Here is a 21,986-nt window from a genome sequence, read left to right on the forward strand (position 1 = left end):
CGGTCATGGAAAACCTGGAAAAGTCATGGAATTTTTAAATGTTAATTTCCAGGCCTGGAAAAGTTCTTGAAAAAAATTAAATCACAAAAGTTTTGGAAAAGTCATGGAAATGTGTTATATTCACATGTTCATTTACGCTGAGTTTGAAAAAAAAGAAAGAAACTTAATTTATTAGCAGGCAATTTTCGCAACAATAGCTGAGGGATAATCCACGATCATGTATACAACCGAGATTTCACAAAATGTTTGGTCATGGAAATGTGGATTAAAGTCCTGGAAAAGTCCTGGAAATCCATTGGTGAAAATGTGTATGAACCCTGGTTTAATAATAATTAATATAGTTTTCTAATCTAATCTATATAAAGATGTATTCCAGTATTATAATACTGGATCTGCTCACATCTAATAGAAGATATTTAAACATTCTCTATGTCGCCGTTTCAGTGTACGTATACAGTGGGTACAGAGAGTATTCAGACCCCTTTCAAATGTTCACTCTTTGTTTCATTGCAGCCATTTGCTAAAATCAAAAAAGTTAATTTTATTTCTCATGACTCAGCACCCCATCTTGAAAGAAAACAACAGAAATGTAGACATTTTTGCATCTTTTTTTTTTTTTAAGAATACTTATGACCATGTGATATTTCAGTTTTTCATTTTTATTACATTTGCAAACATTTCTACATGCACAAATTTCATCCACAGAAATGTAGAAATTTTAGCAAATTTATATAATATTTTTTTTAACGTTCTCTCTCCTACTGAAACCGCTCAGCCGGTGAGCGGCACGTCGTCTCCCACAGAGGAAGACGACCGGGAGCTGTTCTCAGACCAGCCGTGCAGCATCGGCGTGCTGGGCCGCGTGGCGGCGGACCACTGCGTCCCGCTGCTCGCCAGGTGAGGCTCAGGACTCGAACATTACTCTGAGCGACCGTGAGGTCATCGCCGGTCACCGTGTGTTTCCCCCGTTAACGTCACCGTGTCTCTCATGACGGCAGCCTGCTGGAGGACCGCGTGTCGCGGCTGCACGGCGAGCTCCAGAGGACCCGGCTGCACCTCGAGGCCTCGGCTGATCCCGGATCAGCGGGCCGTGAAGTCCTGGACGACCTCTACGAGGACATCCACTGGCTGCTGCTGGTCTCAGGTCAGCAGGGGGGGATTTTTTTAAATTATGTTTATTTTAATTTTAATTTCATTATGGGACTCTATCACTGAGATAAAGATGAACTAGTTCAGTGTCAAATATACAATGGAAATACATATTATTCTAATATATAATAATGCAAAGAACAGAGAGACGTCCGTAGTTATTTCTTGTATTTCGAGTTCGCTCGTTCACTCTCTCGCTCACTGTTATGAATAACGTTTAATACAACGACAGCCCCCCTAAAATAGGCCTAACAACAGTTATTAATCATTAATAATGTGATCTATAATACCCACATTTAATAGTAGTGTTGTATAATACCAAAATATTAGTACAGCATTATTACGTAAATTAATGAAGCTGATTTCAAAGACACAGTAACATTATAAATTATTAATTGTTTTCGTAAAAAAATGATAATTTGACTCTTTTAATGTTCAGGAGATTCAAGGAAACATGAACTGGTTCGTTTTGACTCATTTAAAGTGACATTTTCCACAATAATTTGATGATTAATTTGGATGCTACAGCTGCCAATAATGATTGTTGTCATGGTAATCTTGTGATTATGATTATTTTTTTAATTATCTGATTACAGGCGGAGGTTGGGAATCTTTTCTTCAAAGGCATTTAGTTTGTTATATTTGTTGAAAGTGTCATTGCATCCTGACTCTGAAGCTTCTCTCCTCTGCGTCCTCAGGGTACCTGTTGGCCGACTGTGAGGGCGACGCCCCGGGGATCCCCTCGCAGGTGATGGAGTTCTCCATCAGACACTCGGCGGAGGTGGAGATGGACGCCACGCTGCAGGAGGAGAAGAGCTGGACCGCTCCGCGCTGCGGCCGCAAGGACTCAGTGATCAGGTGACCCTTCCTTCACTCGGCAGCCTTCCTCGTCTCCTCGTTGTGCGTCCTTCCTTCGTCACTCTCCAGTCTTCCTCGTGTCCTCATTGTACCTCCTTCCTTCACTCTGCAGCCTTCCTCGTGTCCTTGTTGTGCATCTCCTTCCTTCACTCTGCAGCCTTCCTCGTGTCCTTGTTGTGCATCTCCTTCCTTCACTCTGCAGCCTTCCTCGTGTCCTCATTGTGCGTCCTTCCTTCACTCTGCAGCCTTCCTCGTGTCCTTGTTGTGCGTCCTTCCTTCACTCTGCAGCCTTCCTCGTGTCCTCATTGTGCATCTCCTTCCTTCACTCTCCAGCCTTCCTCGTGTCCTTGTTGTGCGTCTCCTTCCTTCACTCTCCAGCCTTCCTCGTGTCCTCGTTATGCATCCTTCCTTCCTTCACTCTCCAGCCTTCCTCATGTTCTCGTTGTGCGTCTCCTTCCTTCACTCTCCAGCCTTCCTCGTGTCCTCGTTATGCATCCTTCCTTCCTTCACTCTCCAGCCTTCCTCATGTCCTTGTTGTGCGTCTCCTTCCTTCACTCTGCAGCCTTCCTCGTGTCCTCATTGTGCGTCTCCTTCCTTCACTCTCCAGCCTTCCTCGTGTCCTTGTTGTGCGTCTCCTTCCTTCACTCTGCAGCCTTCCTCGTGTCCTCGTTATGCATCCTTCCTTCCTTCACTCTCCAGCCTTCCTCGTGTTCTCATTGTGCGTCTCCTTCCTTCACTCTGCAGCCTTCCTCGTGTCCTTGTTGTGCATCCTTCCTTCCTTCACTCTCCAGCCTTCCTCGTGTCCTCGTTATGCATCCTTCCTTCCTTCACTCTCCAGCCTTCCTCATGTCCTTGTTGTGCGTCTCCTTCCTTCACTCTGCAGCCTTCCTCTTGTCCTCATTGTGCATCCTTCCTTCCTTCACTCTCCATCCTTCCTCGTGTCCTCGTTGTACCTCCTTCCTACACTCTCCAGCCTTCCTCGTGTCCTCGTCTCCTTCTCCCTCACCTTTAACCCCAGCTCCTCTCTCTCTCCGTCCCAGGCTGCTGTCGGCCGTGTTGAGGACGTCGGAGGTGGAGTCCCGGGCGGCGGCGGCGGGTCTGACGGCGCTGCTGAGTCCTCAGATGGCGAAGGACATCGTGTGGTTCCTCCGACGCTGGACGGAGACGTACCTCCCGATGGAGGAGAAGCTCACCGAGCAGGTAGGCGCCCACGCACCTGCGGCAGAGCCTCCACACACACACACACACACCTACCGCTCCCCTCACCCTACTGGCTCCTCCCCCTCAGATCGGCCTGCCGCTGAGCGCGGCCCGCTGGATGGTGCGGTACCTCCTGGAGAAGGTGACGGACAACCTGTCGGCGTGGAGCTCGGAGGCGGAGCTCGCCAACGACACGGTGGAGCTGCTGGTGACGCTGGTGGAGAAGAGGGAGAGGTGAGCGCGGCGCCGAGGGAAGGCGGGCCCGATTCCTTTATCCGCGTTCTTTAATAACCGTCGGGAGCTCCTCCCCCTTTCCGTCTCTCCGTGCAGGGCGGCCGTCGTGGTGCGCTGTGAGAGCTGGTGGGACTTGGCCACGCGGTTCGCCGCCCGCCGCCCGCCGCTCCACCTGCTGTCCGGCACCGCCCAGACGGCCCTGATGAAGACGCTGGTCCTCGGGGGCGTCACCCACATGGACGCCGATGCCAAGCAGCAGTACTGGGCCGAGGTGTGTGTGTGTGTGTCTGACCATAATTAATAAGGAAAAAAAGGGAAGGAAGGAAGAGAAGGAAACAAAGAAGGAAGGGAGAGAAGAAGAAAAAAGGAAGGATGCAAGAGGAGGAAAAGAGTAGGACGGAACAGGAGGAAAAGAGAAGGATGAAACAGGAGGAAAGGGGAAGGATGAAAGAGGAGGGGAAGGAAGGAAGAGGAGGAAAAGAGAAGGATGGAAGAGGAAGGGAAGGAAGCGGATGAAACGGGAAGGATGGAAGAGGAGGGGAAGAAAGGAAGAGGAGGAAAAGGGAAGGACAGAAGAGGAAGGGAAGGAAGCGGATGAAACGGGAAGGATGGAAGAGGAGGGGAATAAAGGAAGAGGAGGAAAAGGGAAGGACGGAAGAGGAGGGAAAAGGGAAGGATGGAAGAGATGGGGTAGGAAGGAAGAGGAAGAAAAGGAAAGGACGGAAGAGGAGGGGAAGAAAGGAAGTGGAGGAAAAGGGGAGGGGAGGAAGAGGAGGGGAAGGATGGGAGAGAAAGAAAAAGGGGAGGGAGGAAGAGGAGGGGAAGGAAGGAAGAGGAGGAGGAAAAAGGGGAGGGAGGAAGCTTTGCTGCATTTTAGTACAAATTCAAGGTACAAGTACCTGCGTATGTCCATGTTCTACTTCTACAGGAGACACTCAGGTACAAATATGTAATAAACTTCATGTTCCGCCGATGCCCTTTTATTTTACAATAAAACATTTTTTTAAAGTCCCCTTTAAATGTGATAATTAGCGCTAAATAAAGTGAAGAATGCCACTGAAGACGTGAGGTGATGGATGACCCCTCTGGCCCCGCCCCCTTTGTGTCCCTCCAGGTGCTCCGTCCTCTCCGGCAGCGTTTCCTCGACCTCGTCAACCGGGACGACTTCGCTCAGATCAGCCAGCAGGAGGCCGTGAGGCGGGAGGTGGTCGCCACGCTGGAGGCGCTGTGCGGCATCGCGGAGGCCACGCAGGTCGACAACGTGGCCGCGCTCTTCTCCTTCCTGGTGGACTTCCTGTCCGGCTGCATCGGCCTCATGGAGGTGAGGAGACAACCAAACAAAGGAGTCTTCAGATGGCTTTTCTCTTCTACACTTAACAGTCAAATTAGAGGCCTAGTAAAAACGACAGTCTGTGTGTTTCGCGTTTTACCTTGTTTTCTGACATATATATACTATATATATACATTAATATATATATAATATATGTATATGTATATATATATATATATATATAGGTATATATATGTATATATTATATATATACATATTATATATACATATATATTATATATGTATATATATATTATATGTATATATATATTATACTTATGTGTTCATATATATATTATATATATATATGTACATATATATATATATATGTTGGTATATGTATATATTCTGACTTGTTGTTCGTGTCCTGCAGGTCTACAGCAACACGCCCGAGACGATCAATCTCATCATTGAGGTTTTCGTGGAAGTTGCCCACAAGCAGATCTGTTACCTGGGGGAGGTGAGCACCAACCAAAAATGATGATGATGATGATGATGATGATGAAGGAGGAGGAGGAGGAGGAAAAGACCAAATGCAATGTACTTAGACTGGATTTTTAGAATTACTATCATCATTTATCACTTTTATATTTTCCACATGGGAAGATGCCGGATCTTTTACCTATAAATCAAGAAATTAAAAAAAGTAAAATAATCCCAGTGAGGCTGACCGTGCCTTCGTCTCCCGGTCCAGACCAAGTCCACCGAGCTGTACGAGGCGTGTCTCACGCTGCTGCAGGTCTACGCCAAGAACAACCGGAGCAGCGGGCGGCAGCACGCCCCCCCGCAGGAGGAGGACCAGTACCAGGACCTGCTGCTCATCATGGAGCTGCTCACCAACCTGCTCTCCAAAGAGTTCATTGACTTCAGCGACTCCGGTGGGTTCGAACCTCAGAAACGTTTAACATCGTTTGAAGAGTTAGTTCACGTGAGGCCAGAGCTTATAGATCTTATACGTCTTACTTTATTCCACATGACTGCTTTAAAAACATGACTGGGGGATTAAATGTGGAGCCTGTTGGGACACAGCGCCCTCTGCTGGCAGTAGTGATGTATTACAACTCAAATTAAATGAACAAACACTGTCTAATCTATGTAATCTTGTGTTTTTAGGTTTGTTTTATGACATCTCGGGACTACAGATGAAAAATAGCCTCAAATAAAAATAAGTTTAAAAAAGTGACTTATTGTTTGCAGCTTTTTATTTATTTATTGTTATTAAGCTTATAAATCTATAAATGTTATTTTATTCCACACGACGTGTGTTTTAAAACGCATGACTGTTGGGACACAGCGCCCTCTGCTGGAAGAAGTCGTGTATTACAACTCAAATGAAAAATAATTGAGTTATTGTATGCCTTTTATTTAAATTGTATTATTATTAAAGGAGATCATTTTTATTTAGTTTAATTTCCCAGCGATAACCCTGAATCTCTTATGTTTGTTTCTTCTTTTTTATTTTAGACGAGGTGTTTCGAAACCCGGACCAGGGAGCGCCGGCGCCCGGGCGGACGGTGTCAGCGGTGGACGTGGTTCTGTACGGCGTCAACATCGTGCTGCCGCTCATGTCTCAGGACCTGCTCAAGGTACCGCGGCGGCACTCGCTAAATCTAACGTCTTTCCTAGAAACTATTTCTTCAAAGCGAGAAATTTTAGCGAAATATGAACATAATATTGTAGAGAGTTCAGAGGCTTGAGTGTAATATCATATTATACACACCTTTTCCACTCTAGTGCATAGAAACCCATTCACTTTCTTTCTAAATAAACAGATTCATCAAATTGAATCCAACTTTATTAATCCAGTCAAAGCAGACAGGAAACAGACAGACTACAAGCAGAGGATCTGTTTTCTAAATAACTAAAGTAAATACAAGTCTTTAATGATAGTCTGTGTTCTCCCAGTTCCCCTCCCTGTGTAACCAGTACTACAAGCTCATCACCTTCATGTGTGAGATCTTTCCAGAGAAGATCCCTCAGCTTCCGGAAGACCTCTTCAAGAGCCTCATGGTCTCCCTGGAGCTGGGCCTGACCTCGTATCCTCCCACTGCCTCCATGTGGGGACCTGTGATGGTCCTGAGCCAGTCTCGTGTAGTCCTGGCCACACTAGATGTGTAACTAGATGTATAACTAGGTGTGTAATCACTAGTTGTGTAACCACTAGATGTGTAACTAGTTGTATAACTAGGTGTGTAATCACTAGTTGTATAACCACTAGATGTGTAACTAGGTGTATAACTAGGTGTATAACTAGGTGTATAACTAGGTGTATAACTAGGTGTATAACTAGGTGTGTAACTAGGTGTGTAACTAGGTGTGTAACTAGGTGTATAACTAGGTGTGTAACTAGATGTATAACTAGGTGTGTAACTAGGTGTGTAACTAGTTGTGTAACCACTCGCTCTCTGCTGTGAGCGTGTTCTCCTTGACGTGTGTCCAGCATGAGTTCAGAGGTCAGCCAGCTGTGTTTGGAGGCGTTGTCTCCGCTGGCCGAGCAGTGCGCCAAAAACCACGAGAAGGACACGCCCCTTTTTGTGGCCACGTGTCACTTCCTCAAGGTGAAGCGCTCCACGTGACACGCAACTTTTACAGACTCTTAAATGAGCAGATTATCTGTTTTTATGTGAATATTCAATATTTTACACTTTTATAAACTGGAATGGAATATATTTTCACATGTAATAGTTATCAGTTATATTTATCTCTCCATTTCATTCTTACACTAAGACATTTATCTTTTGTATTCCAAGTTTTCAATATGCAAATTTCAGTTGTTGAACAGAGCCAGGCTAGCTGTTTCCCTTGGTTTCCAGTCTTTGTGCTAAGCTAAGCTAACAGGCTGAAGCTTCATATTCAGAGTCAGAGACATTAAAGGTATTTAAGGTTTATAGTCATTATGGATGTGTTTCACTTTCTGACTGCAGCTGGTGTTCGACATGCTGCTGCTGCAGAAGCACAACAAGGAGATGACGGTGGCAGCCGGAGAAGCTCTGTACACACTCGTGTGCCTGCATCAGGTGAGTCAGCCACACACCTGTCAGCGCCATATACAGGACTGTCTCAGAAAATTAGAATATTGTGATAAAGTTCTTTATTTTCTGTAATGCAATTAAAAAAACAAAAATGTCATGCATTCTGGATTCATTACAAATCAACTGAAATATTGCAAGCCTTTTATTCTTTTAATATTGCTGATTATGGCTTACAGCTTAAGAAAACTCTAAAATCCTATCTCATAAAATTTTAATATTTCCTCAGACCAAGTAAAAAAAAAGATTTATAACAGCAAAACAAAATCAAACATTTGAAAATGTGTTTCCAGGTGTTTCGAGTTAATTAGACGATTCAAGTGATTTGTTTAATACCCTACTAGTATACTTTTTCATCATATTCTAATATTTAGAGATAGGATATTTGAGTTTTCTTAAGCTGTAAGCCATAATCAACAATATTAAAAGAATAAAAGGCTTGCAATATTTCAGTTGATTTGTAATGAATCCAGAATGCATGACATTTTTGTTTTTTTAATTGCATTACAGAAAATAAAGAACTTTATCACAATATTCTAATTTTCTGAGACAGTCCTGTATATATATATATATTGTTTTATATATATATATATTAAAAATAATGTATAAAAATATATATATATATTGTTTTATATATATATATATATTAAAAAATAATTTAAAAAAATATATATATATATATTGTTTTATATATATATATATATATATATTAAAAAATATATATATATTTATATACACAAATTAAATTATATACATACAATAAAAAATATATATATATATTCTCCTCTTCCTCCTCCGTCAGGCGGAGTACTCGGGGCTGGTGGAGGCGCTCCTCTCGTCGCAGCGGGACGCCGTTGTGTACCGGCGGCTCGCCGCCGCCTTCGACAAGCTGACGGCCGGCAGCTCGCCGCCCGCCACGGAGCGCGAGCAGAAGGTCGCCTTCCTCAAGAGCCTGGAGGGGTTCGTAGCCGACGTGGGCGGCTTGCTGTGCGTGAAATGACCACCGGAACACACACAGACACACACACACACACACAGCTTGAGCTGACGGACTGCGATAACAAACCAAATGCAGAGGAGCGGAACCGGCTGTGGATTGGCTGTTTTATTATTGTAAAGTGTACATAAAGTTATTGTATAGAAAATGTTCTTCTGCAGTTTCCTTCACCTGAGTGCTTCTTTTGTTTTTATCTCATTTTAATTGACTTATTGATTTTTTTTTATCAACTCTTCTTCAAAAAGGAACAATAAAAGTACTGTGAATGATTACCTGAAGTAGAGGAAGTACTATTACTACACAGTATGAATACTCTGTATAATCAGTCAAAGTTAAAGTATTTAAACTGAATGTTTATCATACAATATATTAGATCATAGGTACTCACGGATTCATGTAAAAGTTGATTTTTATTTATTTTGAGCTATTAACTAATTATTTTCCTTCAGAATAAATCTGATGATTATTTTCCCCATTGATTGATTGATTAGTAAAAGACATCCTAAACCTCAACATCATTCCTAATACATTGTTCAAACGAAATTAAATAGCATGACAATCAAATGAATCGTTTCAAATTAATTGTCAGTTGATTAATCAACGAATTATTTCAGCTTTTAAAAATAAATAAACTTGATTTAATAAAACATATTTTAGAAGCTCTTCATATATTATATACATTAACTAGTAGACAGCGGCATGAAAACATTCATAAATATGTTTAGGCCCATTAACATTAGAGAAAAAACTACTTTATCTTAATTATCTGCGTTGGAGTTGTGCTGTGACGCAGACCGGCCACTAGATGGCAGCGCAATCCCTCCTCATGCCCCAGTATTCATGAATACATGTATATATACACGACACACGCACACAAACGTCAGTCATGTTTTACCCAAACCAATAAGGTGGAAAAAATAAACTTATCGGAAACGTCGTCATACGCAAACCGCGTGGCCGTGTATTTTGTCCCTCGTCAGTGTCCGTACCTTCTGAAACTACGACATCACTCCGCGACGTTCAGCTTCCGTGGGACCAGGTGGTCTCACATTTAGACCACTTACAGTTTGTTCAGTGAAGAATTTTATATTTAATTAGAAGTTGAACACAACATTCATGCTTCAGCTTCTATACTCACTAAAATCAAAGTACATCATTGTCTCCATCAAAATATACTAGTTGAAGTTAAATAGTGACATATACATAATTATGAAGTGTACTTACTTTAAGTATATTTAGCAGACACCGATTATATAATGTATTTATATATAACCTATTTTTTCCTTTTAGTTATGTGGATCTGCACTTGTCATACACAGAAACATTTAATTTTTTCAGAAAATCTGCATTTTGCAGTATAAAATAGTGTTTAATTCATATAAGGGTAGGATGTAGTTGTAGTTCTTTTAATGACATGAAATTAAATGAGTGGATTGATTCATTGATAGTTAAAAGCTACAGAAAAATAAATAAGTGAACCTTGAATGAATAAGTAAACCTCGACTTACTCAGTATTCCTGCAACTAAATATCCACTAACTTTTTAGGAACAATATAAAAGTCTCGAGACTAATAGAAAACACCCGGTTATCCGCAGTTCACCTTTATTATAGTAACAAAATGCGATTAGAATTATTTACAATGGAAACATAGAAAAGAAAAACAGATGGGAGAGGAGCCACTTGATGTCTTCTCTCCGGGGGACTCGCCATGATACAACAAAAACAAAAAAAGAGTAGATTATGAAAACTCATTCGACGTATTTGCCGAGAATATCTCCGTCACGGAAAAGGAAATAGTCCTGGAGGAGAGAAAGAGGAAAGCATTAAACAAGGAAGAACGATAGGGAAAGAAACCTAACCGGAGGTGAAGTTGCAGCGCACCTCGTCCTCCAGGCTGATTTTGGTTCCTCCGTACTCCGGGAGCAGAACCTTCTCGCCCACCTTCACGCTGACGGGCAGGACGTGACCTTTCTGGAACAAAAAGAGTTACGCAACGAGTCAGCCGACTGGTACGACGCCTGCGCGTTTTCCTCGAGTTCCTCCGGCGCGGCTCATCTCACCGGATTCAGAGCGCCGGGTCCCACCGCCACCACGGTGGCCTGCAGCACTTTGTTCTTAGACTTCTCCGGCAGCATGATGCCGCCCTTCGTCACCGTCTCCGCGATGGAGCGCTCCACCAGCACCCGGTCGAACAGTGGGAGGAACTTCCTGAAGGCCTGCAAGAGAAAGAGAGAGGAAATTATTGTATGAAATAACATTTATTAAAACACAAAAAGGAAGCCATAGAAAGCCATCTGAGTCAGAGCATGCATTACAAGAGGAGGAGGGGGAGGGGCTTCAGAGAGCTTCATAAGTGTGTCTGAAGAAGGAATGACAGACGCAGCTTTTGTAAAGTCAATTATTTATAAACTCAATTTGTGACGAAAGTCAGCATTTCTTCATTATGTCAAATAGTTCAGGCAAAAGTTACAAGCAGCGTCTGTAGAAGGTGTGTGTGTGTGTGTGTGTGGGGGGTAAAACAGCAGCTGCCAACATGTCTGATAGCAGCAGATGCACAGTGACCTTGGGGGAAGGTTGGTGTGTGTGTGCGTGGGGGGGGGTCTCTGTTGGCTCAGCGATGGGTAAACAGCCAAGAGGCGGAGTCACTTACTCGTCGTGACAGTTTAACCCGAGGGGGGAGGACGAAGCGCTTGAGACATGTCAAGGCTTCTTCAGGAGAATAACGAGGCTTCAGGATCCTCAAACTAACAAACGCGGTAAAAAGGCCTCGAGTGGGAGGGACACGGCCTCCGGGTCATTTAGACACGATAACGGTCGAGGCCGGCGTGGGCCGGTTTGCCAGAAGGTTCTCTGCATGAGTTTGAGATTTGGGGGGAGGGGCTGTTGCACAAGATGGAGATTATTAACCTCACGTCTCGCGGCTGATCTTTTATAAAGTTTTATATTTTGCGTACCTCATTCAGATTAATGATTGTCGACAAATCACAATAAAATGTTGAATTACTTTTTGAAACCATTTATACAAGAGTGAGTTTTCGCTAGATACCCAATACACTGGAGACTATTGTTATTCTCTCTTAATAATGCTTCCTACATATTTATAGTTTTATTTAAAGCTGGCAAGAACCACTGTAATGAAATCAGGATATTTAAAAAATCTAATATTGAAATGTACAGTTTGTCAAAGTAGAAGTATACTGCATTAAAAATGTATATATCGTTTTATGTGAAGAGAATGTCACTATTTTAATCGTATTTATATGTATTTCACCGTCTATAATGTGCATATGGGATCTATAGTGAATAAATCACATTATACATCCAGCTGTTTGTTTAAAATGTACAATAAACATTTCTTACACACCTTCACCATGTTGCACCTGCACTGCCTACTCTTAACTCGTGCTCATATATTTGTATTCCACATTAGTTTTTATTCTGTATATTCAAGTCTGCATATGAATCCGTTAATACTTATGTGCAGTGCTCGTTGGACAATGGGGACTTTCGTTGAGCGCGTGCGGATAGGACGTGAGGTCATAGTCTACGTAACGGAACCCGGATGTAGTTTCAACGAGCAACCAATTCGTATTTTCCGCCGACCCAAGGGCACGAGTAGTTAAATATAACCCAACAATGTGAGCACCGTGTCATGAATAAGACGGTTAAAGGCACCACGCTGGTGTGAATGCGTGTCAACGGGTGCGAGGAGACACCAGATGCACCCACGTGTGGCTCCTCCTGCAGCTATGAATGAATATCGATCAGATATTCATGCATCCGCGTTTATCGATACGAAAAAACACGACACTGCGCGAGGGCAGCAACATGCAGTATTGTAGCTGCGCGTGCACGTTTAACGTAAAAGCTGTGGTCCTGTCGTGCACGATTAATATAAACATGGCTGTGTCTCTTCTTATTAACGGCGTGACCTTGTGAATCGACATTAAAAAGGTAGCTCGCGATAACTTAAGCAGCCATATGCGCTATTCTGCGTGTTTTTGTATACTCTGCTATTTTTAATCTTAATTATTAATATAGACAGGAGGATAAAAAATACGTATCTTACCATTTCTGGATGTGTGAGAGTCGTGAGAGTCTTGAGAGTCGACGTGAAGCTGCTGCAACACCGGTTCTTGATCCGACACTGCAGGAAAGGAAACGTCTCCACGTGAACTATATAGCGCATGCGCACCACGCGCCTCCCGTTTGGCCGGTTATCGAAACTTCTAGAACACCTAACGGCAACAACAAAAAAACGTTTCCCCGTTCAAGTGTGTACTTTTTCAATGAGAATAAATCGTGTTATTATTATTAATGTTATTATTGTATTTGCGGTGTTTTTTATATCCCGTTTAGACGTTTCCAAGTCGGAGCAATGTTGCACAATGTCAACTTTGACCTCTGTTTATTTTTTTTTTCCTCCAATGGCGCACAAGACAATTCCAGAAATGACGCACCCCGGAACGAGCATTGACATACTAAAAAAAATCTATTATTTCCTTTATATTTAACTGTATGCTTCTATTCTACTACTTCACGATGGTTGTCCTTTTTCAACATTTATTTGTTCTTTGACAGCATTTCTTTTCAGATTTTAAACTACAATAAAGGTTTTAAATATATATATATATATTTTTAAACGGCTGCGTCATGGCCGTTATTCATGTTCCGGGGCCCCCCGCCGTTAAATAACCCGGATGTGATCGTCCATGCGCAGTGCTTTCTGAGCAGCTCCTTTGCTCGTCCATTTTTACCATTCGTCTCCCAGTCGTGCTCCGTGTTGCAGCTCCACGCTTTACACCTCGCAGGTAAGTGCCGACGATTCTATAAAAACATCTCCATGACGTTAAGGTGGTTATTAATATATTTATGCTATATTTTGATTAACGCCGTCCCTACAATGTAGACTTTGCTCTAACGTTAGCTTTAACTACTCCTAGCTAACACATTTTTTATACCTGGCTGCAAGGACATCTGCTAAAAATGTCCCCTGCATATTTTAGCAAACTCATTTTAAACCACACGTTGGATCTTAACCGGTTATTAAATGTATTGTAATCAATCGTTTCTGTTGTCTGACATGATGAAACCTTTATTTTGTGTTAATTGAAGTCATACTCTCAGCACAAGGTTTTGGGCACAACTTGAGACTGGACGTGTCTTATTAATATTTTATATTAATGCAAATGTTGAGCAATAAATATCGTTGCTTGATGGTCATTCATTGATAAGTCAGGAGGGTCGATGCTGAGCCAGTTCCGCACATGCTATTTCTTTTTATTACAATATGACCTTGTGACGCGCGACCTGAAGAGCACACGTGGGGAGGAGGAGGAAGAGGAGGAGGAGGAGGAGTAGGGGGGGCACCAGGAACTGGTTTGTGTGGTAGCTTTTGGATATCGAGACACGTTTTGCACATCGAAGCCAGTCGCTGCTTAATTTCTTTACTTTAGGAACGTTAGCATTTTAATTAGCAATATTAATTAAAACCTCACACATTCACAATTTAGATTTATTCCCAGAAAACACGAGCTTTGCTGTGACGTTTTATTTTGGTAATAAATGCCCTTTTTTGTCGAGCTTTGAAAATGCTCGACCATGTATAAGTGGAGCTTCATTCATTCACTGGTGGCACGTCATACCGCGAGTGGCCACTAGGGGCCCAGTTAACCTTTGTTCCACTTCATCTGTCCTCCTGTGACATCTTGGGAGGGAGGAAGGGGGGTGGAGGGATTTAGAGAATAATTACTCGGATCTTTACACTTTTTTTAAAATTGAAGTAACAAAACAACATAATTAATTGTATAAGGACACAATATCCTTTTAAAATTAAATTTCTAGTAAAGTGCAGAAGCTTTTGCATCAAAATATACTTTAAAAGTTGTTGCTGTACAACCCATTTCAGAATAATGTATATAGATGGCTGCAGATACACTTAATGTAATGCTGAGTATCTTATGGGGTTTACGGTATTATGGATTATAATTATCAAGCAGTAGCAGAATACACAGAAGCATGCAATAAGTTTTTTAATAAATAATGTGGCATAGAGTAAAATATTTGCAACATGTAGTGAGAGTAGAAGTGTAAAGTAGCTGAAAATGTAAGCGCTCGAGTATCTTTTTTATTATATAAACTTGTGTAAATCTAACGCCGCATTGCCTCTTTTCTCAAAGCCGATGTAATCTGTCTTTTCTCCCCACAGAGATGTTTCGTCTTCCATCGGTCATGAAGCAGGTGAGGCCCGTGTGCCGGGCGCTGGCTCCTCACCTCACACGAGGCTACGCCAAGGAGGTGAAGTTCGGCGCTGAGGCTCGCGCCCTCATGCTGCAGGGAGTCGACCTGCTGGCCGACGCCGTGGCCGTCACCATGGGCCCGAAGGTACGATTGAATTTGGGTTATTACTGACATTCACGCTTCTTTTTTGTTGCAATAGGCTATTTTTGACCTTGCCGCTCCCCCCCCCCCCCAGGGTCGCAACGTCATCATCGAGCAGAGCTGGGGCAGCCCCAAGGTCACCAAGGACGGCGTGACGGTGGCCAAGAGCATCGACCTGAAGGACAAGTACCAGAACATCGGCGCCAAGCTGGTGCAGGACGTGGCCAACAACACCAACGAGGAGGCCGGCGACGGCACCACCGCCGCCACGGTGCTGGCCCGCGCCATCGCCAAGGAGGGCTTCGAAACCATCAGCAAAGGCGCCAACCCCATGGAGATCCGCCGCGGCGTCATGATGGCCGTGGAAACCGTCATCGCAGAGCTGAAAAAACTCTCCAAGCCCGTCACGACCCCCGAGGAGATCGCTCAGGTACGACATCGACGCAGATTTAAAGTTAAAAGTTAAGAGAATTAAGGAAGGTTTTTAGGTGTGTTTTTTTATGCAAGGATTTTTATTTTGTTTAGTTTACTCGAACTTGTCATGAAACGCTTAAATGTCTTTTTATTTTGTCTTCAAGGTCGCTACCATCTCAGCTAACGGAGACGTGGAGATCGGCACCATCATTTCCAACGCCATGAAGAAAGTCGGCCGCAAGGGAGTCATCACTGTCAAGGTTGGTACCCCCCCCCCCCCCCCCACACACACACATGCACGCACACACACACGGTTTGTTTTTGGGCGATTGCCTCATGCACTTGTTTGAGTTTTTTATTCGGGGCTTATAGTCAGTAAAAATATGATATCGGGACATCGCCATTATTGCTTTCTTGTCGCTGATCCCCCATAATGCACTGCACTGTGAACAATAGGGATGGGTATCGTTTGGGTTGTTTCAGATACCGGTACTTTTAAAACGATACCGGTGCCTAAACCAATACTTTTAAAAAATCAATAAAGCAAAAGACAACGACGACATTAAAAACCTCTTCAGCCGTATTCCCTGTAACAAAACGTTCTCATGGAGACGAACAACGGATATCAGACTGTCGCGCTCGTAGCTACGAGCTAGCTTATAATGGCAATTTTTTTATTTGTTGGCCTACTTTTATGAATGCAAGACTTGCAATCCACCACATTGACACCGGTTTTCGGTTCCCAACCCTAGGGAACAATTAAAATAATGTTTTTTTTTTTTTTTTTTTGTGTGTGTTACTTTTCGAGTAAGTGAAAGATCTGAGCTCCTCGGGCCGTTTGTAATGATTTCTTTATTCGTCTAATCACGAGAGTCTTGACTTAATGAATCTGTGCTTGACGTCTCAGGACGGGAAGACTCTGCACGACGAGCTGGAGATCATCGAGGGGATGAAATTCGACCGCGGCTACATCTCCCCTTATTTCATCAACACCGCCAAAGGTAACCGGGCTCGCGCCGACGCAACGTCTCCTCTCCGAAAAGGAAGAAGAAGAAAAATAATGCTGAAACACAAATCTTTCGCCTCGTGTTCCCAGGTCAGAAGTGCGAGTTCCAGGACGCCTACCTGCTGCTGAGCGAGAAGAAGATCTCCACCGTCCAGAGCATCGTGCCGGCGCTGGAGATCGCCAACCAGAACCGCAAGCCGCTGGTCATCGTGGCCGAGGACGTGGACGGAGAGGCCCTCAGCACGTTGGTGCTCAACAGGTAGAACTATATATATACCTTTTTATTTTTTTAAAGCAGCGCAAATGTATCGCAGACATTTCTGAGGATTGTTTTTATTTTGAAAAGGAGGCTGAAGGCGGCAGCTATTTAAAATGTAGTATTCTCCTGATTTATTCCATAAATTTATGGGGAAATGAAAGAGAAACTGGAAATTATCCGTCAAAACTGAATGTATTCGGTGCATTGAAGTGCTATATTACCTTGTAGGTTTTAAAGAAAACTAAGGGGAAAGGGTGAGGGTCAGTTTCTGGAGGAGTTTGAAGCGTCACTGTATTTACTGGGTGGTCCTCTGCAGGGTAGAGGGTGTGGGAGACATTACGGCCTTTTTAAGGGACTTGTTTACTAAAGTTAAGTGGAGAAAAATAGTGTAATTATAGGAATTCAGCCCTTTTTGTTTTATGCTATTATGTATATTTTTTTCCTCCATTTAATATATGTTTTAATTGTATTTGAGTTTTTTTCCCCCCCCACATATTTTTGTCTGTAATGTATTTAAAAATATCAATTTTTTTGCCATTCTATAAATCTGAAAAATTAAACTTTAACTTTAATTCCCAGGCTGAAGGTGGGGCTTCAGGTGGTGGCAGTTAAAGCTCCAGGCTTTGGGGACAACAGGAAGAACCAGCTGAGGGACATAGCCATCGCCACCGGGGGCACCGTAAGTCTCTAAGGAGTTAAAGTTACTCGCTACATATATTGTATATTTTCATTTTATGCAACTTTAAACTGCAATACATATCAGAGGTAAATGTAGTTTTTGTAAGTCTGTTTGTTATATTTTGTTATTATATATTTACTAAACTGGAAACTAAAGTATAATGTAATATTATATTTATATTTATTTCTGGATGGATTTTCAAAAGTTCCATTAAACAGATTAAGTAAAGTTTATAAATAAATTAAATTTTGCTCCACTTTTACATTACAGTGATCACATGCATCAATAATTATATTTAAATATCCTATTTATTTGGAAATAAGTTATTTGACAAGTTTCTAGATTTGTAATACAAAGTATAATGTAATATTAGATTAAAAGTTAATTGTCCCTGGGAGGATTTTAAAAAGCTCCTTTAAGCGGTTTAATTAAATTTAAGTCCAATATTTAAAGGCTGCAACATTAAAGTGATTACAACATGCATAATCAAATATATATATATATATTCTGAAATAGGCCATTCACATGCATAATCAAATGTATATATTTATTCTGAAATAGGCCATTCACATGCATAATCATATATATATATATATAATTTCTTAAATAGGCCATTCTGTTGGTACTTTTAAAGTGAAGCTCTTGTATTAAATTAAAAGTACTCACTAGTTGTACTTTTTAAGTTCTAACCCTCACGTGACTCGTCTCTCCAGGTGTTCGGGGAGGACGCCGTGGGTCTGCTCCTCGAGGACATCCAGGCTCACGACTTTGGCATGATCGGCGAGGTGCAGATCACCAAGGACGACACCCTGATGCTGAAGGGCGGCGGCAAACCGGCGGATGTGGAGAAGCGCATCGCGGAGATCCTGGAGCAGCTGGAGAACACGGAGAGCGACTACGAGAAGGAGAAGCTCAACGAGCGGCTCGCCAAGCTGTCCGACGGCGTCGCCGTGCTCAAGGTGAGCGCCTCTCGGCGACGGCGGCTTCGCGCTCTGCTTTTTTAATATCTGCACGGGTGGAAAAAATAAACTCCGCCTCCTCGTTTCAGATCGGCGGGACGAGCGACGTGGAGGTGAACGAGAAGAAGGACCGCGTGACCGACGCGCTGAACGCCACGCGGGCGGCGGTGGAGGAGGGCATCGTGCCGGGCGGCGGCTGCGCTCTGCTGCGCTGCATCCCGTCGCTCGACACCCTCAAGACCGCCAACGCCGACCAGAAGATCGGTGAGTGGGACGATGACGTCGTACTTATTTTAAAACACGTGACCTCATATGCTTGTTTTTTATTTGTCTATTTATGTTTTGTATTATTAATCTGAAGTGGCAACGTAACTGAAGTTATTTATGAGTAAAATATTAGTCTCTAAAATTGTACCTATAAACTGGAAATACTACTCCAGTAGTTTTTTATTTTTATAAATACATTATAATTGAAGTTGTTAATATCTTCTTACTAAATCCTCCTATAGTCGTATTAAACACACATTAAACGTGTATTTAACACGCATTAAACATGTATTAAAACACGCATTAAACGTGTATTAAACAGACTTTGTGTTCTTTATTTGTTTAAAGTAACAGTTTTCATCATCATTTGATTTCCTTCCGTTTCCCAACAGGCGTGGAGATCATCAGGCGGGCGCTCCGTGTTCCCGCCATGACCATCATCAAGAACGCGGGCGTGGAGGCGTCGCTGGTGGTGGAGAAGATCCTGCAGGGCCCGCCGGAGATCGGCTACGACGCCATGCTGGGGGAGTACGTCAACATGGTGGAGAAGGGCATCATCGACCCCACCAAGGTACAGAGTTATGGCTCTCATTGTTTATACTCAAAACATTCTACACGCAATCAGAAGGAAAAGAAACGGGCTTCTCAGGCGGATCAATACTGCCACCTAGTGGCGAGGAGGCTGGAAAATGTGTGGCTCTGATTTGTGATATTTGGCTCTTTTTTTTAATGACATTTAATTTCTTTTAAAATGAAATCTTCTCAGATTTGCTGCTTTTCTCAGTTGTTTATATCATTTTGAGTTTTGGACTGTTAGGATGGATTTTAGCAATTATTATATATAATTTCTTACTGTTTTGTGAAGTTTGATCGACCAAAACGATCGCTAGATGAAGCCCGAATTATCTTGAATATCCTCTGCGCTATACGTCTGGTTTAATATATTTATCTTCCCCAGTAGCATCACAACGTTAACATTTAATTCACTATTTTTATAATTTTAAAAACACTGCTTTTCACTATTTTACACCAATTATCAGATTTATTTTCTGTTGCATTAAGACGGATTAATCTGAGGACGGTCATTAGTCGCAGTCCGTTTTAACGCCGCGCCTCCTCCCTCAGGTGGTGAGGACGGCCCTGCTGGACGCCGCGGGCGTTGCCTCTCTGCTCGCCACGGCCGAGGCCGTCGTCACGGAGCTCCCCAAGGAGGAGAAGGAGATGCCAGGAGGCGGCATGGGCGGGATGGGAGGCGGGATGGGAGGCGGCATGGGTTTCTAAGCCACGCCCCCTGACCTGCTGTCCAGATTTAATACAGGCCGAGTGGTGGTGGTGGGTGGGGGGGAGCTACACCCACCTCCACCACACGTTGCCCAAACGGACTGATGAGTATGTTGGACCCTCCTCCTCCATCCCCTCCATCGCTTCACCTGGTTCTGCCTCTGGAGGACGGGGGCCCGTCGAGCCTCGTTTACTCCACCTGTCCTCCACCCTGGAGGCTGCAGCACTCGACCAGAGAGAAACATACTCATGCAGATTTCACATGTTGTTGACGCTCTTCTATTTACTGCAAAGGGAGTGCGAGAAGAGACGCCTCGCCATGTTTGCGTCTGTCCTTTTTCTTCATTTTGTTTTAGTACTTTAATTCTTTTTGTTAGTGTTTTACATATATAATATATCTGTAGTGTTTTTGTTTTGTTTCCTGTCATTTTGATTTAATTAAACCCAATTTTCTTACAGAGCTTTGAGCATTTTTCTGTGATCTCTGAAGCAACGTCGTAGTGGACCCCGATTGGGTCGCATACCACAGTTTGAGCCTCGCCGTGTATTGGACAGATGTTTGAATTAGATCATGTTTACGGAGACGTCTGTCGGGGGTCATTTTCATACAGATTCATTTTCTTCTGTCGAGCATCAGCCGGTGTGTCCGTCTAACTCTGATTATTGATTTCTTAATGTCTGCGTACGTGTGAGGCGGGGTTCAAGTTACAAAGCAGTTTATTCAAAGTCTAAATGTGAATCTGTGACGTCGTCGTTTTACTTTCAATTTTTTCTCCACTCGTCTGCTTCAAGAAGAACTTCAGTCTCTGGATGCTCGCATAACACGGGATGTTATTCCTTCGCAAAAAAGCAACTAGAAGTGATTATTTGACTTGTTTTGTACTATTTCATGGTGATTATTTTTCTTTTCTCTTTTTTTTATTTAATAAATTCAATTGTTCTGATGTTTCGGATACTGAAGTTTATTTATTTTTTCAACAATACTGAGGTTGCCGTTAAGTGAGTTTATCACGTGGATTATATTGAGTCCGTTTACAGTGTTTCTCGATTGATTACACACAAACTGGAACTTATAACACAATGACCGCAACCTGTAACTCATGTGCCAACTCCCTAAACCAATTCTGCTGAACTATAAGCACAAGTATCTGCTTTAAACATTTCAATTGTCAGCCACACTTTCTTCAAAACACTAAACACCATCCTCTACTTTGCACACGTCATCAATGCCACACGTCCTTGTGTCCAGACAGAACACACTGCTATTCAATTGGCAAAACTTCCATTTCCATGGCTGTTGTGCAATTTGGAATCAAGGCTTTAGCAATATAAGGGCCACAGGTGACCTCCTGATTTGAAGAAGAATGGATGAAAACATGGAAGGTAGAGTAAAGGTAAGAGGACGAGGTGGAAGAGGAGGCTGTTGATGAGGTCCTGTGGCCAGACAGGAACCGAAGACACATTTTTTTCGTCCTTTTTTATTTATACTTTTCTTTCTTTTGTTGACGTCTATTTTCTATTGTTTGTTCTGTGAAACAATTAGAAAAAAGAAAAACATTTTTGTTGTATATTTGTGTGATATATTTTGAGTTAAAACACTACATTTACAATATTTTACAACAGGAGAAAGCGTACAGTACCACTGGACATGAAAAGGCATAATGCTCCTGATGAGGCCTTCATGCTGGTGTTTTCCCATTTCATCGTGTTTTCCATTGAGCACATCAGTGTTCAATCGATGCTTAGAATGTCTATTCATATGATGGGCTGTGTTTGTCATTTGAAAACAAAACACCTTTTTGAGGTGACATAACACTGTTTAGAAAGCAAAGTTGCATTTTGCAGGAGATATAAAGGGTTTAGCATTTTGTGTGAGTGGTTTTGGGATTTGTGTTTAGAGTTTTGAGAAAACGAGGCATGCTTTCAAAAAATGTGTTTAAGC

General features: G+C 42.7%; 3 protein-coding genes across 5 annotated transcripts in view; 2 read left to right on the plus strand and 1 right to left on the minus strand.

Annotated features, from left to right (window-relative positions):
- LOC130207907 (exportin-4-like) overlaps positions 1–9,012 on the plus strand; it is a 35,159-nt gene extending 26,147 nt beyond the window's left edge. For 2 of the 3 annotated variants that reach the window (XM_056436700.1, XM_056436681.1), the window contains 14 exons: positions 776–897; positions 999–1,144; positions 1,848–2,007; positions 3,048–3,207; positions 3,296–3,441; positions 3,538–3,712; positions 4,556–4,762; positions 5,145–5,231; positions 5,466–5,649; positions 6,236–6,357; positions 6,677–6,807; positions 7,212–7,329; positions 7,696–7,788; positions 8,603–9,012. In XM_056436700.1, the coding sequence (XP_056292675.1) occupies positions 776–897; positions 999–1,144; positions 1,848–2,007; positions 3,048–3,207; positions 3,296–3,441; positions 3,538–3,712; positions 4,556–4,762; positions 5,145–5,231; positions 5,466–5,649; positions 6,236–6,357; positions 6,677–6,807; positions 7,212–7,329; positions 7,696–7,788; positions 8,603–8,800 (2,049 nt within the window). In that variant the 3' untranslated portion in view covers positions 8,801–9,012. The remainder of the gene's footprint in view (positions 1–775; positions 898–998; positions 1,145–1,847; positions 2,008–3,047; positions 3,208–3,295; positions 3,442–3,537; positions 3,713–4,555; positions 4,763–5,144; positions 5,232–5,465; positions 5,650–6,235; positions 6,358–6,676; positions 6,808–7,211; positions 7,330–7,695; positions 7,789–8,602) is intronic. The other variant, XM_056436690.1, reaches the window with a different exon arrangement.
- A 1,371-nt stretch (positions 9,013–10,383) lies between these two features.
- Positions 10,384–13,002, minus strand: hspe1 (heat shock 10 protein 1). The gene is made up of 4 exons (XM_056430750.1): positions 12,868–13,002; positions 10,859–11,014; positions 10,680–10,769; positions 10,384–10,597 (listed from the first exon to the last, which is right to left on the minus strand). Exons 1-4 carry the CDS (start codon positions 12,985–12,987, stop codon positions 10,547–10,549), a joined length of 417 nt encoding a protein of 138 aa, XP_056286725.1. The 5' UTR covers positions 12,988–13,002; the 3' UTR covers positions 10,384–10,546.
- Positions 13,003–13,504: 502 nt separating this feature from the next.
- On the plus strand, positions 13,505–20,990 carry hspd1 (heat shock 60 protein 1). Its single transcript, XM_056434463.1, has 11 exons — positions 13,505–13,609; positions 15,007–15,182; positions 15,274–15,609; positions 15,758–15,853; positions 16,501–16,594; positions 16,690–16,858; positions 17,438–17,537; positions 18,251–18,496; positions 18,586–18,760; positions 19,156–19,334; positions 19,889–20,990. Exons 2-11 carry the CDS (start codon positions 15,009–15,011, stop codon positions 20,042–20,044), a joined length of 1,725 nt encoding a protein of 574 aa, XP_056290438.1. The 5' UTR covers positions 13,505–13,609; positions 15,007–15,008; the 3' UTR covers positions 20,045–20,990.
- The last annotated feature ends 996 nt before the right edge of the window (positions 20,991–21,986 follow it).

This window comes from Pseudoliparis swirei, chromosome 2, assembly GCF_029220125.1.
Source record: "Pseudoliparis swirei isolate HS2019 ecotype Mariana Trench chromosome 2, NWPU_hadal_v1, whole genome shotgun sequence".
NCBI lineage: Eukaryota > Metazoa > Chordata > Actinopteri > Perciformes > Liparidae > Pseudoliparis > Pseudoliparis swirei.

Coding starts and splice junctions, on each gene's coding strand:
- hspe1 (XM_056430750.1), bottom strand. CDS start 12,987: ATGCGCTATATAGTTCACGTGGAGACGTTTCCTTTCCTGCAGTGTCGG. Junction 11,015..12,867: donor CTCTCACACATCCAGAAATG/GTAAGATACGTA, acceptor TTTCTCTTGCAG/GCCTTCAGGAAGTTCCTCCC. Junction 10,598..10,679: donor AAATCAGCCTGGAGGACGAG/GTGCGCTGCAAC, acceptor TCTCTCCTCCAG/GACTATTTCCTTTTCCGTGA.
- hspd1 (XM_056434463.1), top strand. CDS start 15,009: ATGTTTCGTCTTCCATCGGTCATGAAGCAGGTGAGGCCCGTGTGCCGG. Junction 15,854..16,500: donor AGGGAGTCATCACTGTCAAG/GTTGGTACCCCC, acceptor TTGACGTCTCAG/GACGGGAAGACTCTGCACGA. Junction 16,595..16,689: donor TTTCATCAACACCGCCAAAG/GTAACCGGGCTC, acceptor TCGTGTTCCCAG/GTCAGAAGTGCGAGTTCCAG.